This window comes from Meleagris gallopavo, chromosome 11 (assembly GCF_905368555.1).
Source record: "Meleagris gallopavo chromosome 11, MGAL_WU_HG_1.1, whole genome shotgun sequence".
NCBI classification, from domain to species: Eukaryota; Metazoa; Chordata; class Aves; order Galliformes; family Phasianidae; genus Meleagris; species Meleagris gallopavo.
Genome location: NC_139414.1, coordinates 17,687 through 37,313, shown reverse-complemented (window position 1 = coordinate 37,313; position 19,627 = coordinate 17,687). Strand labels below are relative to the sequence as shown.

The 19,627-nt window shown below is 42.9% G+C and overlaps 1 protein-coding gene across 6 annotated transcripts in view; it reads right to left on the bottom strand.

Moving 5' to 3' along the window:
- The window catches only part of LOC100543530 (glypican-5-like), a 427,109-nt gene extending 408,022 nt beyond the window's left edge, over nt 1-19,087 (bottom strand). For 2 of the 6 annotated variants that reach the window (XM_085233255.1, XM_085233254.1), the window contains exon 1: nt 18,549-19,073. In XM_085233255.1, coding sequence (XP_085089381.1) covers nt 18,549-19,047 — 499 coding nt within the window. In that variant the 5' untranslated portion in view covers nt 19,048-19,073. Of the gene's footprint in view, nt 1-18,548 lie in introns of all 6 variants that reach the window. The other 4 variants (XR_014885612.1, XM_085233256.1, XM_085233252.1 and 1 more) reach the window with 4 other exon arrangements.
- Between the last annotated feature and the right edge of the window lie 540 nt (nt 19,088-19,627).

The window sequence follows — 19,627 nt, the reverse complement described above, 5'->3', positions numbered from 1 at the left end:
GCTACAGTATGTTGAAAAATGCAGCACAACTGCATAATACTCATAGGCAAAAAAAAAACCCAAAAACCTAACAGCTTCCAATATCCATCATGTACTATATCCCAGAATCATAGAATCATAGAATCACTCAGGTTGGAAAAGACCTTTAAGATCATCGAGTCCATCCATAACCTAACCATCCTACCCTAACTCTAACAGCCCTCCGCTACATCATGTCCCTGCACACCACATCCAGATGGTTTTTAAACACATCCAGAAATGGTGACTCAACCACTTCCCTGGGGAGCCTATTCCAGTGCTTAACAACCCCTTCTGTAAAGAAGTGTTTCCTGATATCCAACCTAAACTTACTCTGGTGCAACTTAAGGCCATTTCCCCTCATCCTGTCACCTGTCACCAGTGAGAAGAGATCAATCCCGCTCTCACTGCAATCACCTTTCAGATACTGGAAGAGAGCAATAAGGTCTCCCATGAGCCTCCTTCTCTCCAGACTAAACAGACGCAGTTCCTTCTGTTGCTCCTTGTAGGGCATATTCTCCAAGTCCTTCACAAGCCTTGTTGCCCTTCTTTGGACCTGCACCAGCTGCTCAGTGTCCTTTCTGTACTGAGGTGCCCGAAACTGAACACAGAAGTCAAGGTGAAGCCTCACCAGTGCAGAGTACAGGACAGGATGACTTCCCTAGTCCTGCTCTACCACACCATTTCTGATCCAAGCCACAATGCCATTGGCCTTCTTGGCCACCTGGGCACACTGCTGGCTCATATTCAGCCAACTGTCCATCAGTCCACCAACATCTCTTTCCAGCCGCTCCTCCCCAAGCCTGTAGGGTTGCCTAGGGTTGTTGCGTCCAAAATGCAGGACCCAATACTCGGCCCTACTGAAACTCATACAGTTTGCCTCAGCCCATTGATCCAGTCTATCCAGGTCCCTCTGTAGTGCCTTTCTCCCCTCTGGCAGATCAACACTCCCTCCCAAATTGGTGTCATCTGCAAACTTACTGAGAGTGCACTCAATCCCCTTATCATTAATAAAGATGTTAAATAGAAGCGGCCCCAGTACTGAGCCCTGGGGAACACCGCTCATGACTGGCCACCAACTGGATTTACCTCCACTGGCCACAACTCTTTGGGCCTGGCCATCCAACCAGTGTTTCACCCAGCACAGCGTACGCCCATCCAAAAGTGGGCAGCCAGCTTCTCCACGAGCATGCTGTGGGGGACAGTGTCAAAGGTTTTACTGAAGTCCAGGGAAACCACACTGACAGCCTTACATTCATCCACTAAGCAGGTCACCTTGTCATAGAATGAAATCAGATTTGTCAGACAGGATCTATCATTCGTAAACCCATGCTGACTGGGCCTGATCCCCTGGTCTACCTTTAACTGGTCCATGATGGCTCTCGAGATTATCCACTGCATAACTTTTCCTGGCACCAATGTGAGACTGATAGGTTATTAGATACCAGGATCATGTTTTCGGACCTTTTTGAAGATGGGTGTCACGTTTGCCAGAAGAAGCAGGTGACAGCTCCATAACATGTATAAAAGACTGTGAATTGTTTCTTATAGCTAGGCTGAGCCTAGATTTATGCTCAGATCCCTTGTTCCATGTAAGACTATGTAAGCCAAATATCATACAAAGGACAGGACAGACATGAAGTAGGTTGCATCACAGAGCTTGGTTTAATACATGGATCCCCTGAAGTCAGAAGTGGGAAAGGATTTCTACCCTTCTGCCTTTTGCTTTTTGTCTATCTACCTAGACCATGGAAAATGTTTTCATTCTACCAGGAACAGATTCTAGCTGGTGCTTCCAGGAAAGCAGCAGTGTTTAACAATTGGGGTTGTGAATTTAAAAAGGTAGAAAGTGAAATCACTTCTGATGGAGCCGTTCTCCTATGAGTACCAAATATATCCAAGCAAGAAAGCCACCAAGCTGACAGCAAATATTGTGTCCCACCACCTCCCTTCTAGACAGGAAGCCCTGCATATCACTGGGACATCTTGAACCAAGATAACTGAGGCAGGATACTTTAGAAGATGCTCCAAAAGCCTTCAAGTTGAGACAACAGCTGAAAACTACTGAAAACCAGGGTGAAAGGACACCCTTTATTTGACCCCTTAGATTGCTAACAGTTCCTAGAAGAGACTGCATTTTGCTGTGCATGTTTAGTGTCTTCTGAGAGCCTGCTCTGTTTAGTTGGAGACCTGCAGTCAGAAGTGTCCCAAAGGGGCTGGTACTAGGTCGGGTCTTGATCAACATCTTCATCAATTACCTGAATGAAGGAAGAGAGTGTACCCTCAGCAAGCTTCATGATGATACAAAGCTGAAAGGAGTGGCTGACACAGCAGAAGGCTGTGCTGTCATTCAGCAAGACCTGAAAAGGCTAGTGAGTTGGGCAGAGGGGAACCTGATGAAGTTCAGCAAGGACAAGTGTAGAATCCTACACATGGGAAGGAATAACCACATGCATCAGCACAGGTTAGAGGTTGATCAGCTGGAGAGAAGCTCTGTGAAGCAGAACAGCTTGGCCATGAGAGGGGATCTTATCAATACTTAGCTAAATTACTTTGAAAGTAATGTCTCCTATTTATTGCCATGGAAACAAAAACAGATTTAAAGATCACTGTAACAGTGTTAGATACTGCAAATTCTCAGCTACAACACAATAATTTTCAACATAGTCAACACACACACACATCAGCTATGCATTTTTGCAAGCAATAAACAAGAGCCGCGCTTATCAAAATCTGCACCAGTGGTGGTGACCCACTGCCACTGTCACCACTGCTAAAAGGCACCATCCACTGCCTCACTGTGCTCACACCTACTGTTTGGTCTCCATCAGCATTCAACAAGTGTCAATAAGTGTAAATGGAGCTTTTTTCCAAACAGAAGAATTCAGTTCCATACCTTTGCTCCATATGTACAGCCATGTCAGCCACCATTCTGTCACGCTACCCCATCTGTTGCCATCTGCCAGCAACGACTTGTAATGGAATATCAGTGGGATGTTTCAACTTCTACTGCCACCCCACCAATTTATGCCTGATTTCATGGGCCAACACCATGAAATACAAGGCATTATTTACGAGCAGCCCTTGTAAATATCTGAAGGGCAAGAATTAAGTGGATGGGGCCAGGCTCTTCTCAGTGGTACCTAGCGACAGGTCAAGAAGCAACAGGTACAAACTAGAACATAGGAAGTTCTATATGAAAATGAGGGAAAATGTCTTGGGTAAAGATGACAGAGCCCTGCCACAGGCTGCCCAGAGAGGTGGGAGAAGTCTCCTTCTCTGGGGATATTCAAAACCCACCCCACTTTAGTCTGTGACCTACTGTAGGGAACCTGCCTTAGCAGGGGGACAGACTGGGGGATCTCCAGAGGTCCCTTCCAACCCCTATGGCTCTATGATTTTCTTACAATACTAAGCCAAGGCACTATTAACAGTACATCAAACTGATCATTTCCCTTCTTGGTTGCGTCTTTCCACTCAAAACTAACAGTTATTGATGCTTCAGAACTAGTAAATCATAGGGGCAAAGCAGTTATAGTGCTGCAGAGCAGTTCCAAGGCAGCCACACAAAGCAGCAGGCAGTGCTGCACTGATTACACACATTCAGAAATGCCAGAGGCAGGTGATTAGAAAGGAAGCTGAGTATGGCAGCCATCAGAGACACAGCGGCAGCAAAACTGACATGAGCTGGCCCTATTCAATCACTGCTACTCAGCTCACATTTTGGGCCATGTGATAGTGACTGTAGAATAAACTTCCCAAATGTAAGCCAACAGCCCTGCCAACAAATGACACTGACACTTTTCATCACAGTCAGGGTTTACTTCCATCTGAGAATGTCACAGAGTGTGGCAGGTCCATGAGCAGCAAAGGGGGAGCTCCTCCTTTTAGATCACAGACAGGTGTCACCAAACTACAGTTACTTTTTGGGGAAAGAAAATGTTTATATTTCCTGGCTTATTTAGGAAACTCAGATTAGGAAGAGTAAATTTGCTAACTGCAATTCTTTGGCCTAAGTTGGGACTGAACAGTCCAGGCAGTTTGCTCTAATGGGGGTGCCAGGAACACAACAGAAACATGTGGGTAATGTGTGGGAAAAGGGGAGTTCAAGTCCCCAGCATCTCGTCTGGTTATTGCTGTTAGACTGTGTTAAGTCACTGTCTATTATATTACCTTGTAATGGGAAATAAGCCTTCCTCAGGGGGAGAGAGGAAGCCAGGGACAATGGGCCAATTGCTGAAAAAATGGAAGGAGGTAGGAGAGGATCAATGCGTCAAAAGTCAACTGTTGGAACAATATAATCACAGCTGGCCATTTTTAGAAGAATTAATGTTGTTTTGAAGATGAAAGAGAAAATAGGATGAAATGCTGCATGCTGATTTGTTTTATTTGACACATCATATAGTAATGCAAAAAGAACATGGACTTACACCAAAAGATCACATGGTGGTGATCTTAGAAAAGGATAATTAGAAACCCCATAAGCACTGCTGCTCTCCCTGCAGCATCAGTAAACCATGCATCTGGGATCACCAAGAGTATAGGTGGGTCCCACAGTCAGGGCCAGATAGGAGCAATGTGGGGCCAGAAGAGAAATACAGAACAATGAAGTTAGTTCAAGTTTGGGGCAGAGGAGACCATGCACAGATGAGATAGATTTTGAAATACATTTGAGTTTGGGAAGTAATGAAGTGAGCAAGAAAGACAGAGAGAGATGATTTAAGTGCAGTGAGAGCTTTTGAGGCACAGGCTAGGATCCAGCAGCTGTGACAGATCTGTGATCCCAGAAAGCTTTGGAAGTAGTACACAGAGAGGACCAAGATATGGTAGCGAAGGTGGTGGAAACTAATATCAGATCCAGACTGGAATGGTTTGCAAGACTGCTCACATATGAAGAAAGAACTGTAGTTTTAGCAGAGGAAGAAGCAGAAAGAATCCACATTCATGGAGCACAACAGGGAACAGTGGACAACCTTTTTTCTCAGTCTCCTAAATGGGACCTAGAATAATCCTGGCATTACTTAAGTATCAGAGACTGATTTCATTCAGGATAAGGCATGCTATCCCTAAAGCAAAAAAATTGTCTAAACTGTACCAGGTGGTGCAAAACAGGAACAAGACTACACTTAGCAGAGGATCAATGCTTTATATGCATGCAAAAAGAGCACTGGAGAAGAGATTGCCCACTAAATTAGCAGAGATTTAAAAGTTTGGGAGGAGTATCAAAACAGGCAGCCGATGCAGCAGGGAAGTTTTGGAGGAGTGCCGAGCCAGGCAGAGAAAATACTGTCTTTAGATGAAGACTGAAGGGGGTCGGGGGTGGATTCAAAGTTATCCTCAACAGAGTATAAAGAAAAAATAAGTGAAATTTCTTGCAGATACGGGACAAACTTACTCTGTTATTAATACTTGTTAAGAGCAGTTAAGCAATTAGACAGCCTCAGCTGTTGGTATCACAGGGAGATGGAGGACAGGCCATTCTTTAACGATTAACATTTAGGCATCAGTTTTTTGTATATGCCTGAGTGCCCTGTGCCACTTTTAGGTATAACTATACTCAAATTCAAGTACATGCCACCAAGAATAAGGCTGTAAAAAAAAAAAAAAAAAAAAAAAAAAAAAAAAGCCCAGGTCTTTACATTAAAGGAATCATCTCCTGAATCTGAAATATTTGAAGAGCTGGAGAATGTGATAATGTCATCAGTATGGGCTGCAGGAACCCCAGGAAGATCAAGGTGGGCCATTAACTGTACATCAGAAGCCAAACACCAGATCAGTAAGAAAAAATATATGTATTTAAACTGCTTGTGCATGAAAGGCTGCATACTGCTCCAGGGGTCCCGACACAGAGATTAGGACCTTGGAAAAAAACAATGGGTGCTTTTCAAAGCAGCTTGACAACATCAGCAAAGCATGGCTATCACAACTTAGAGCAAGGGCAGCCACTGTACTCTTGATACAGGAAGCTAGGAAGCTGACTCTGGGAGAAAAGATGATTTGTATTTGTGCCACACATGGTGACAGTGGTTGTCCCCCAGCAGAATGCTGAAATACCAAAGTGTATTACTGGAAGGAGAGGAGTGACTACCCTACAGTATTCTTAGCAGCAAGTGCAGATGAAGGAGACCTGGAACATGGCTGCCTCAAAACTATTGGACAACTGTATTCCAGATGAGCTGACCTGCAAGATACTCCCGTGTAGGAGATAGACTAGGAGCTGTTTCTTGATGGCAGCAGCTTTGGGAAGGAGGTTAGGCTTTAGTGACTCAGGATGAAGTGAAAGAGGCCAAAGCTTTGCCTTTCAATACATCAGCACAAAAGCTGAAATGACTGCCTTACTGCCAGATAAATAGGTCAAAAAAATCAGCAGAGTATCAATAATAATCCATCAACATACTGGGGAATAGAAGCAATGTTCAGAAGTATCAGACACCACGTTTTAAGCATACAAGAGGCAGGAATCATAAAGACTGTTGTTAAAAGATCTGAACTCTGTTTGAAAAACAATCCTAATGACCTAAGTGACCTCCACTCAGAACAACCAGGAGAGGAAACTGTTCAGGAGGTTGTAGTTAGGTAGATTTGTACCATGGGAGGGGCAAGGTATGTTCAGAGATGCAACTCCTGGAAAGGAATAGGAAAATTGCATCAGTTAGATGAAACAGCATACATGGGAAACCAGACTAGCTGTTATATCTAACTGAGAATGTGGGGAGCCATCTAATTAATATGACTGAATGGCTGGTTTCAGAAGAAATTGGACAGTATTGGCAGTGCAAAAATAAGGCCTAGAAAACATTAGTATATAATTGAAGAGGAATATTAGCAACATACAGTTAGGAAGGAATGGTGTATTGAATTGGGTATTGGATCAAAATATAATAGGATGAATTGGGATTGTGAACAAAAATTAGGAAATGGTAGTCATATAATTATCATAACAGAAGCTCTAACATTAACAGAGCAGTGTAAAACAAATGCCTCAAAGGCATATAGCAAAGAGGTCCTTTCACCAGAATATTCACTTTGGGTTGCCTCAGATGGATTCTGGACTACACATCTACATTGGTGTTCAGTCACCAGCAAGTAACCTTGGAATTCTAGATCCTTTGTTCAACAGGGAAATAACATCATTATTAATGGGGGACCTATTAATAATAAGCTATGAGCAGGGTTAACAGGGAGATTGAAGGTCATCATCCTCAGCTGCAGAATTTGGATAGAGACTTCAAAGCTTGTAGTGAGAACAGGAGGTCTGTGGACTTTTAAAGTTGGACAAAGAGCACTACTGTGTTTGTATCCCTAATATTATAGGAGATTTGGAAGAACAAATGAATAAAATGAGAAAAGTTGTAGAAGACAGCCAAATCATTAGGCAGATTAACAAAACTGGCTAAATAAAGTCCTCCAGGGGATAGGAAGATGGTCACTAAGAGGATGTCTTGCTTCATTATTAGAAGGATTGATATTTCTTGTTCTTATAATGGGATATGAGAATAATAGGATGTGAGAGAACAACAGAAAAGAATGTGTATGAAATTAAGTTGAAGTTTGTCAATATAGCTTAAGAATTTATCGAGCACAATGGATTTGGTTGTTTTATTGTTTCTTTGCATCTATGAGATTTTGTAACGTATCATTAAGACATGTATTGTTTTAATGGAACAGTGAACTAGAACCATGACCTACTGAACTTTAATTTTAGATTTTTGTAACAATTACGTGAGACTACCAAAGTATGTAATTTTATAAGTCTCAAAGACCATTGATAACAGGAAATAGATTGCTTGCAGTAGGTTCCTGCCTACATAGCAAGACCACTCTCCAAGGCCACTCTGAAGATAAGAAGCAGTTAGAAGAAGTCATTGGTCCTGCAGTCAGTAAAGCATCCACAAAAGGAACTTTCCATCCCTAATAAAGTAAAAAGACCAGAGAGTTCAACTAAAGGACACACGGAGAGAGACAGAGAGGGAGAAAGAGATGAGCGCTAAGGGGCTCAGGACCAACACCACAAAAGGACTGAGCATGTGCAAATAGGCAGAATCCTACGTTAATGATTTCAGGGGAAGTATTGAAGAAGTTTGTACCATCCAGGAAAACAGTCACAGATGTAATACAAATAATATACATAAGCTGAAGATCTTTTGGGCCAGGTATGCACGGTTAGGTGGAATGACTTTCCCCATGCATACATTTCCCATGCATCCAGCACCATAATAAAAGAATACCTGCCTCTTAAGACCACACAGGTCTTAAGGAGTTATCTTTTAGACTGATGTTTTTGTCCAAGAAGAAGTGTGCATGCTGTTACAAACCTCATTTGACTACATCACTAACTACTACACATATCCCAAAACTAGACTGAAAGGACAAACAAAAAAAAAAAAAAAAAAGCTTTATTCTGTCTCCATCACCAGTACAAATGCATAGAACACTGTTACAGAGCAGCACAACCCCCCAAATAGTTTTTCCACACGTGAATACTAAAGCAAAGAGGAAGGTGATAACAGGAAAAGAAGGAAAAGCCCTGTATTTCAGGAAAGGAGAGTCAGGTTTCACATTAGGAAAAGAAACAAAGCAGTAAGATCATAAAATGACCCGGGTTGAAAAGGACCACAATGATCATCTAGTTTCAACGGCCTGCTACATGCAAGGTCGCCAACCACCAGACCAGGCTGTCCAGAGCCACATCCAGCCTGGCCTTAAGGACTGGAATAAATAGCCTAAAAAAGTTGTGATATCTATTACTACTTTAAACGCAACTAATCCTGGCTCCCACTAGCAGGAGTGGGCCAGATGACCAGTTCAGGACCATCCCAACACTCTTTTCTATTACCCTACTCTTTCAGAAGCTCTCAGCAGTGTATATTTCTAATTACACCCCATTTGCACCAGATTCCCTTCGCCTTATTCACAGTTTCTAGCACAAACACCCAGGGCAAGCTTTCCTGGACTCCAGCTCCTTTGGCACTAAGTTGCTGTACCTTTTGTGAGAATTTGGCCCTTAAGATCTGTTAGGAGTAGAGCTTTAATTTCATAGTAGGAATCTTGTTTATTTTTCCTCTATATTTACTGAGAAAAAAGGGAAGACTATGCAAATGCCCCTCTACTTAGACCTGAACAAAGTGGAAGTAAACATGTAAATGAGAATGGGAGGCCTTTTCAAAAGTAAAATAACTTTGTCAGAGTCCCTTTGCACTATGTGCATGGATGATTTGCGACAAAACAAAAAACTGCTAACCCTGCTAACCCATGTCAGAGATTAGAGCAATTTAAAACCCTTGGTAGTTCAAGCACATTCTGGAACTTGAAAGGCTTTCTTCAGCACCACTTAGTTTCTTTATGGCTTTTACATGACTTTGATGTGCACCTAAGAGTGAGGAATCTTAATCTGAATGTTTTCTATGGAAAATACCGTGTTGTATATAAATCACAAAATCTTGTCACCCTGATTAACATGAGTCAAAAAGTTGGAAAAGCTTTCTGCCTGAAGCTAAAAATTCTCAGTTGTTATTTTTATACCTAAATAAGACCCCTGCATTTCCAGATACTGAGCTACTTTCAAAGGGTTTGTCTAGTAATTGCACTGTAGTAATATTACTAACTACTGACAAAGTATGGAGTGTGAGATAGTAGCTAAGTTATAAAAACCATCACCTTCTCCCATTCTCATCCACTCCTCAAATAAGAGATTTAAAGCTTCTTAAAGTAAAGGCATCTATGGAAACAAACAATTCTTCACATGTTACAAAATCTCTCCTCTGAGTGCAAACATGACTGTGTAAACAGAAGCTTCATCCTCCCCGCACTATGCACACTTAACCCCCAGTAGCATTAATGGGAATTATGCATGCATAACAAGCAGAGAACAGTCCCCTCTGAATAGGACCCTTGTTGGAACAATGAATACATTTAACTATTAACATCTAGGGATCTTCGGAAATAATCCAACCTAACTAGCCATCAAACGAAGCTACCACAACCTATCTGATATGATTCAGAAAGTGGCTCTCTGAAATTCTTCTCTCATTTGTTTTTAAAGGACTTGTCAGCGGTCTGCACCATAGAATCTTTTTGCTGGGGTGAAACTCTCAAAGAATAATGGTCCTCCACAATGTCTGTCACACATTCTGTGCGATGGAGAGCTCTGGAGAAAGACCTCGGGAATCAAGCAAATAATTAGAAAACCAAAAATCCATATATATGTGTGTATATATGCTTTATGTACATGCATATGTATATATTATTATAGATATAATTATATTATTTATATATAATTTATATATTATTTATATATATATGCTTTATATGCTTACATACTATATATACGTATACACAAACACACACACACACACACACACACACACACACACACACTTCAAATGCTTACATACAATACCTTTGGTATTAATGGAAACCCAATAAGAACACTGCAGGGAAGAATATGGCACAGAACAACTAAGCGATACAGATCAAAAGGAGAAAGGTTGATTAAAGAGAACTTCTAGGGGGAAAATAGCTGTTTTCTACTGCTTGAAGTTCTTACGCAATTGCCTGGCTGCATTTGGGTTTTACTCTCACGTTTTAGCTATCAAAATGCAAGACAGTACCTGAGGATGTTAATCTGGCTTAATGAGGATTTTGATCCTGAGAATTCTGAGTCATTACATGACACATTAAACGGTATCATCCATGAGATTTAAAATTTCTCCATCAAGTGCTTTCTACATTCTTTGAACTACTACCTTGAAAAATCACAAGTAAAATACGTATTTGTTAATCCTGCATGTGTGAGTACACTAAGAATGTAATTAACAACCATCCTTTAAAACTGTTGTACTAGGAATAGCAAAATAGATGAATTTATACTCATAATAGCATATGTATAGTGTTTATCCATAAGAGAAACTTGTCACTACTCCTCTATAAGTTGTTCGCTACATACTGCAAAGGCACTTGGTGCTGGACAGACTTACAGCTCCAAGGCAATCCAGGATACACACATACTCCAAAATTCATCTTTCAGATTGCTAAGGCCAAAGGCTTTAGCACGTCTGTGCAGCACCTTGTGTAAAAGAGGTGCTGTGCAATCCATATGTGAGTCTTGGAGTGCCACCCTATTACAGAAGTGCAGAAACCTTCCACTTTAGGAATAACCACATAAAAGCAGCTAAGCATCTGCTGAACCACAGAGCAGTGAATTTAATTACACCGCATTTCTAAGCTATGCAGCTTTCCTTGCCATCAGATACCACTAGACTACATGACTCTACATGGACTTGACAAAATCTTCCCAACAACATGAGATACATTTTACACCCTAAACTGGTGATAGAAATCCTGTCCTTATGCTCTTCCACAAGGCGGCTGTAAAGTCCAGAATTGTTAAAGCAGTTCAAACAGGCATCTAATTCTGGGTATTAATATTGATACAAAAAACATTTAGCTCTTGAAATGGACAAAAGAGACCCATAACAAAGCATTCTGGACACATTACCTTTCTAACAAACAGAGCAGAGACATGCATCTTTAAGATAATTAATTAAATCTTTGGCTATGTACTTTATTTTATCCACTCATATTGCTTAGAGATTATCTTAATGTGAATGGATGAAGAATTTGTAAATATCTCCTCATAGGTATCGGCATGCTCTTACCATATTAAGCAGTGATACCTGATCACACTGACAGAGGTTGAGACAGCAGGTATAAATTCTGTATCATGGTCTTGGCTGCTGTTTGGAAATTTATTCTGATCCATCAAAATTTGTGTTTTCCCCTAGAAGTAGATGCAGTGCTCTAAACTATAATTGATGAGTATCTATCTGAGGTATTATTAAACATATGCTTCTTCATCATGCTATTTTATGCTTTCATGGGAGAAAGATTCAATTACAAAGACTTTATAACGCTTGGAACTATAGCTCATTTTATATAGCCTAAAAGCAATATCATTTTTAGAGAGAAATCAGTTTTAATCCAGGATGCATTTCACACACAGTCTTGCTTGACACAGATCCTCAGGTTCATGCTCGTTTTCATGATTAATCTTCATAAAAGCTTTTACTCATTTGATGTATTTATTCTATTGATGTACATAGCAATTATTATTGTGCCAACTTGGCTTCCACTTATCACATTAATGCCTTTTCATTAGTATCACCCCTCGGTTAAGTAGAACTGAGGTGTGGGGAGGATATTTTTTGGTTACTTTCTGATTAGACTTAAAGATAGCACAACTTCAGGGGCAGATAAGATGCTATAGAGGGAGTCACTAATATTTTAAGGACAGTCATTTGTTCCCAAGTTTCTACTCAATTTTGCATTGCAGTTCAGAATAAAAAAAATTAAATGACTACAGCCTTTTGCACAGAGATTCAGAGAAAAAGAACAGACCACTCGAATCATAGGAATGCTTGGCTCCTTCCCTTGACTCTCTTTGATGACAAGGGGAAAAGTCAATTCTCTGCTGACTTTTGGATTCCTTGTCAAGATATTTACAGCAAAGGTTGATCCAAATAACTAAGCCAATCTTTCGTGTTCACTTAGACCAAATGGTCATGCAAATCACAGAGGACACTTTTTGAGGCTCACAGACATGAGTTCTAGATATTTCCATCAAGCACTAGATGTTTCCATCTGGCAGTGGAACAGTGATTCGTTCTATGAGGCACTAAGGAAGTTTAAACAGATTTTTTTGCATATAGATTGCTCCCATGAGGGCATTACAGAGTGGGCAACTGGGAAAAGAAACAGAGAAGGAAAGATATTAGCACTGGCATGAATCTTGCTACACTCATCACCAGCCTCAGGTTAACACTCCTGGTGACGATCTGAGCCTGAGAAGGGCCATAAAATCCTGAGAAGATTAATGATGGAGGCATCGTTACTCCAGAGGAGCTGCAAGCTGCAAAAGCATAACTTTTTTTCTGCTCACAATAGCTGTCACCATAAGCACCGTTTACAGCCTGTGACTGCTCAGAGACTCAGGAAAGACTGCTTCCTCCCTGGGACTTGGTCTGGAAGAAAAGAGGGAAAGATGGATGATTTTCAGGTTCAACTTCCAAGTAATTAGAAAGAAGCAAAGCTATAGCATTTTTCCTATCATAACAGCCTGAAGAAATGAAAGTACCTCACTGATACTTTGTCCAGCTGCAGTCCTGCTGCTCCCTTTGCTGGCAACCTTTCAGTCCCCTAAGAATAATATTATCATGCCACAGCCAACAACATGGGAAAACTGAGGCACAGCTGGCCTTACCTTAAGCTATTCACAGAGTGACAAAGCTGGTAGAGGTGTACATGTAAGGAAATCTCCCACTCTAACAAGGCACAAGTAATGCCAAGGACATTTCACAAGGCGGTTACAACTAGCAGTATGACATGATAGTTATATTTTCTAAAAGAAAATTAAAACTCATGCAAGCAAGATTATTTCTTTGCTTGTTGTAAAAAATCTCAACCATTCTACTCCTTTTAAGCATTAATTTGTATCCAACAGTTCTTTCTCCCAGGCATACTCTTCATCCATGCTACTGAATGCAGTATGCATAGCCACATAAGTGAACAGGAACCTGGGCATACATTGCCCTTCCCACCAAAGACTTTTAGTTCCTCTTTCTGGTGGGGCAAAAACTTTCCAGAGCCAATAAGGAAGTGCCTTTCACATCTGGTAAGCACAAGGCTTATGAGTGACTATGACAGAATGTTGATATTAACAAAATGTGTTTCAACACTGCACCTTTAGCAGAGGAATTACAGTGTTCTCATCGAGATTATAGAAATAAAGAGCTGAGTGATAAGAGAAAAAAAAAAGACAGAAAAAATAAAGTGTGGTACAACCTCCTCCATTTTAAAATGGTTAGATTAAAAGATATTTTTGGACATATTCAAAAATGGATCTAGCTCATGCTCCTTTCTTTATACATGACAGAAGCTTTGCCACAGGCTGAGAGACAGTCTCTCTCATGCATCACATCCAAGGAGCTTCTGGTAGGAATCTAGGACTCTTTTGTAAAGTCACAAAGTAAAATAGATTTAATGTATAAATTGGTAATGCATGTCCAGCTCTGCAATGGGACATTCAGTGTGTGTGTATATATATATATATTCATTCATATATATATACATGGTAAGGAACTGCTGATGTAAAGGTGCTGCTGATTTAAAGGTGCTGGATGACAGTAGCAAATAAAGAAGCACTTTGCAGGACAAAATCTGCCCTTCAGGATTGAGTCCCAGAGCCGACACTCTTTGTTAAGCAGTAGAGCAGCATGAGAAGCAGACTGTCCTTTCAGCAGTCCTCAACAAGATTATCATTCAGGGGGTAAAGATGTCCTAGAACTCTTTTATATGAGTGACAGACATCCTTCTTGCTTACCAGAAGTCATCCCAATTTTCTCTCTACAACTTATATGTTTGAATATAGTTTTCCTCATATACTAGCCAAGAAGCAAAAGAGACAGAATTGGGCCTGTATGAAGAGGGAGAATTTTCTTATGGTTACATGATCAGCAGAAGAAACAAGGGCTACTTCTGTGTTGGCTCAGATACAATTCACTGTCTGATTGTGGACAAGTCCAAGAAACCAAGTTGGGTTCATCCAGTTTCCTACAGTGAATTTGGATGCAGTCAGCCACTCCTGTGTTCAGTGCCAGAGAAAAAGCCCATAAATAAACAGAAGTGTAAGCACAGCCAGTGCCTACGTGCAGCTACACTGTAATACAACCCAGGGTTCACAGGGTATTTCTCACTACAGCCCCATGACTGGGAGGAATACCATGCATTGCGGTAAGCATCAGCTTTGAGTTATCTAGACTCTCTGGAACCACAGGCTTAGTTCCTTGGCAGGATTAATGCAGCTCTTCATCCTTGGAGTCAACGTGTAATTCTCACTCATCAAAATGTTCACCTAGGAACTCCCACAAAAACATCCCAGCTTGCTCAGCCTGTAACAATCAAAGTACAAAACCAGGAGCTTATCACTTCAACTTCCAGTCTTGGGGAAGACACAAAAAACCCTTCCTCTGAATCCCAGCCAAAGCAGCAGTATCTCTATCTGATCAATCTGTTTGCTACTTGCAGCAAATTACCCTTGAAACATTCACTGTTCAGGAAAAGCATCACAAGAAATACATTACAGACTCCACTAGCAGAAAACAAAGTCCTTCAGACAGACCAAGGAGATTTGCTGATACCTGTTGTTAGGACTTCCTCTCCACTCCATGTCAAAGCACTATTCTTTCCTGGACCTGCACTTGTTAACGGAATAGATTTCACTAGAACAGAAAAATCTCACATCTTTTAGTGAAACTATGGAAGAGAATTTAAGAGGAGTCTCTTGAGCATCTCTAAGAGCTCTCCTCAGGAGTTGATAGCTTTCAGGGAGGCCACTGCCATGTTCACATCACACTTTAAGAACGGAACAGATGATTTTTCCACAGGAGTCCTCCTCATTCCCCATGCAAATACATTTTGTGAAGGATATCAGTAATCTGCCTGGAGACCTGTTTTCTAGTCATCAGGACCAGCACAGAATTTACAGGCACCAAGCTTAAGAAGTGCATTTATCTTTACTTAAGTTTAAAACTGTGAGATAATAAGTGAAGCAATACAGCAAGTATAATACAGAACAAGGCAATGCACCTAACCATCACTACATGAGGATAGCAATTTAGTGATTAAGAAAGATACAGCACTAGTTGCCCCACTGCTTTATCATCATGCAACAGGGAGGTCCTGTGCAGTGCATCCACTCCCAGGGGAGGTCTCCAACTTCACTACAAGTGCATCCAGCTTTTATGTTGTTGAATAAACAAGTTTGTGTGACAATTAGGCGGAAATATCTGCTTTCATTCTGCCTTTGGATTCTACCTCAAGCCTGGCCAGGGCTCAAAGAGGAACCCAAGGAAGTTTGTGTACTCGTAGGCCTTGACACCATGCTTCAAAACAAGGAAAGGTTAATACATTCTCATAATGCTTTATCTAAACTACAACTCTTGCTAACAAGATGTTTTATCCAAGATGCATATTTTGTTAAGGATCATACATGTTTTGCTAATGACTGGATACTGATCCAGTTGTGAGATTCAACTGGAGATCAGCTTTGGTTCAAAGCCTGCCGTTCAGACCTCAGTACTTGCAGACCTTGTGCAATGAGGGCAGGCCCCATGAAGCTGGCACCCAGGATCCACTGGTCGGTGACTTCAGCACTGCAGCTGCACTAACACCAGAGGGTGCAGGCTACAAACTCTTCAGTATCTGGAGTTACTTCTACAAAGTGTGAAACAAGCACCACCTGGAGGAGATAGAAACTATGCACCAGTCAGCCTCAGCCTGCTGACTCCCTGTCCAGCTTGGAAAACCTCCCTCCTCAACCAAGCAGCTGATTTTCCTGAAGATTACAAGAATTTAATAATCTGTAACACTAACTTCTGCCAGATTCATTGTACTAGTTAGCCAATAAATACTGGCTTAAAATTAGCCAAGGGCTTTCAACACTATTGTGACTGAAAATATCTGGTAAACAGATAACATGACTGCAGAAATTCTGTTTCTTTGAGAAACCCAACATGCAGATGGATGAGAACAGAGGAGCACCCCAATGCGTGTGCTGGTCATGAGTTTTTAGAATGGCCCTCAGTACCCTACTATGTGCCTGGTGGGGCAGAATAAGGTATATCCACTGATAACAGCCAGATGGAAACACTGGAAAATGCTTTGTTACTGAATTAATTAAGAGGACATAAGGCAGGAGGCATTGCTGCCTGGCAAGAGGCATCAATAACACACTGGAGCTTTGCTAGAGCTAAATACACCTAACAAACAGGGAAGATCAACAGACACTGCATTTCCTTAGCTCTGTTCTGCTCCAAAAATCCTCTTCCTCTTTGTGAAAACTAAAAATTTAAAAGGATATTACCCTCCCTCACCTTCTCTCCTGCCATTTATCTTCTGAGAGCTTGTTATTCAACAAGAAAATTCAGTATGACACAAGGAATGCAATGAAGCCATCTCTGAGGCATCTTTCCTCCAGAGCAGATCATGGTTTTCCCCACACTTCATTCCCAATACTAGAGTTTGATTACAGTCTTTTATATATTCTATAAAAGCTTTGAGAACTTCTTCCAGGAAGAGCTCAGGAAAAGCAGAACACAGTAGACAAGAAGCCTTGTTTTACCTCTTTTTTTTTTTTTTTTTTTTAACCAGCTTTCACACACAGCTCTCCAACTGCAATCTGATTTCTCCATCAGCACAAGAGAACAGTAGCAAGATTCAAGCCTCAGAATGCCATTCCTGCTCATATCCTCTTGCCACAAACCAAGGTTGTCTTAGTCATAGACAACTTTCCAGCTGCATGCAATCTGCACTGCTTTATGCAAAGAGAAGGTGAACATCACCAGCACTGTGCAATTGCTTATGGCCACGGGAGCTGCCTCTGCTCAGACCAAAACCTATCAAACCTACCTCTTACACAGAAACGACTGCAGAAAACACACCCAAAACTAATTTCAATTAAGAATTCTTTTCAACAGCCTCTGCAGGGTTGAAGTGCTCTAAAAAGATCTGAAAACAAAGTTAACAACTCAGACTGACAGGTATCCCGACACAGACACATGCACATGCAGCATGCTAGCCAGAGGCAGTTACAGACTGTTCTGTAAGAGACTGGCAGCCCTCTCTTTTGTGTTCCAGTCTTGCAAATATTTTTCTTAAAACATGAGGAAAGCAGGAAAATGACTTCATTATCCAGATGGATCTATGGTCATTCATAAGATTTACATCATCTGACTCTGTGAAGCACTTCACTCCCTTACAATGAATTCAAGAAAGTACTTACAAAACAAACTTTTTACTATGTGCAACTTTTCCACTATATAAAAAAAAAAGAACATCACACTACGCATCAATTTTCACAAATACTGAACGCCGTGGACTCGCTGCTCAACAGAGCAAAACAGAGTTCTGCTGATTACATCCCTCCAAAGCATTACTCCTGCCTTTCTCAATGACTTTCTGAATTTACAAGCAAGAAAACTTTCAAATTCAGAAATTACAATACATTCCCCAGGACCTCCCCACCTAGCCATCAAAACAAATAGTCCTTAATAACTCAGCTACAAATCTGCCTTCTAAGAGATAATTCCTGTAAGGATTTTTCTGCGGGAAGAACTCAGCAAAAGAATCGCAGTAGCCCTAAAGAAACGTGGGGGGTTGGGGGGGGAAGGGAAAAAGAAACAGTCCGGTGCTTCCGGTGAAGATCAGCAAGAAATACCTGCAGGCTGCAGACACTCAGACGTCTCTCTCTCGCTCTCGCTCTCTCGCTCTCTCGCTCTCTCTGTCTCTGCGGGACTTCTACAGAAACGCGCGAACGGTGCACCGAGCCCCGCCAGCCCCGGGCTGCCTGCCTTGGGCCGAAGGCAGCGGCGCTCCGACGGCGGCGCGGCGCCGAGCGGGACCCGAATGCGACCCCGGGAAGACGCGCGCCGCCCGCAGCACCCGAACGGCCGCCCCGCGGTGCGGGCGCTACTGACCGGCCGTGGGCACGTCGGGGACCAGCTTGAGGGGCCCGATCTGCCGCAGCTGGAACGCCGTCCGAACTTCGTGGCAGCTGGGAGCCCTGCCCGCCGCCAGCCCCGCCGCCAGCCCCGCCGCCAGCAGCCACAGCCGCAGCAGCCCGCGGCTCCCACCGGCGGCCATCTCGCACCCAGTGGCCGGACCGGGCCGCAGCGCTACGGGGCACGGGCCGTCTGAGGGCGGGGGGGAAAGTGAGGGGCGGCCGCGAGTCCCCCAGCCCGGGCCGCCTCCCGCCCGGCGCCGCCGCCCCGCCCCAGCGCCCGCCCTGCCGCTCCGCGAGCGCGGCCGCTCCCGACAGCTCCGGCGCGGAAGTTTTCGCAGAGCGCTCTGCGGCCGCCGAGCTCCGCGCCTGGCAGCGGGTGGCGGCCGAGCCGCGTGGCTGCAGCGGCCCGTCCTACGGGAAACGCTCCCTCGGGGGATGCAGGCGGCAGTCTGGGAGAGAGCTGAGCGGGGCATGGCGCGGGGAAGGACGTGCCGTGTCGCTCCCGGAATCCCCGCTGGATGACTCGGAGGGCACGAGAGAACCCCCACGAGGCGAGCAGCAGCTCCAGCCATCCGTCACCGCGGGACACGGAGAAGACCTTGCACCAACAAACAAGTCCCCGTGTACTGATTGCACGGACCAACTGTTGGCTTGTATAAAAAAAAATGCTCAGCTGTTAGATCCTACTTTGGGGGCACACGGAACGCGCTGGCTATTCCAAGTGGCACTGAACTCTGAAATCAGTCCAGAAAACCCATCAACAGCAATCAAGAAGTATCCTATAGGCACACACCTATCAATACATTTCACATATAAAACTTAGCAACTAAGCTCTGAGTCATTTTCCTGTTCTGTAACTGTACAGAGAAAGAAAAAAAAAAGTACAGTTCTTTCAGGACGTGGTCTGGGTGCTGAGCTGCTGCTGGGACTCCCTCGGATTGCTGCTGTACCTGCAGCGCAGCACAACCTGCAGGAGCACTGATCCCGGGGGAGGGCCGGCTGCCCGCAGCGGCTCGAGAGACCCGCAGTCTCCCACCTCGGGCCGGGGCTCTC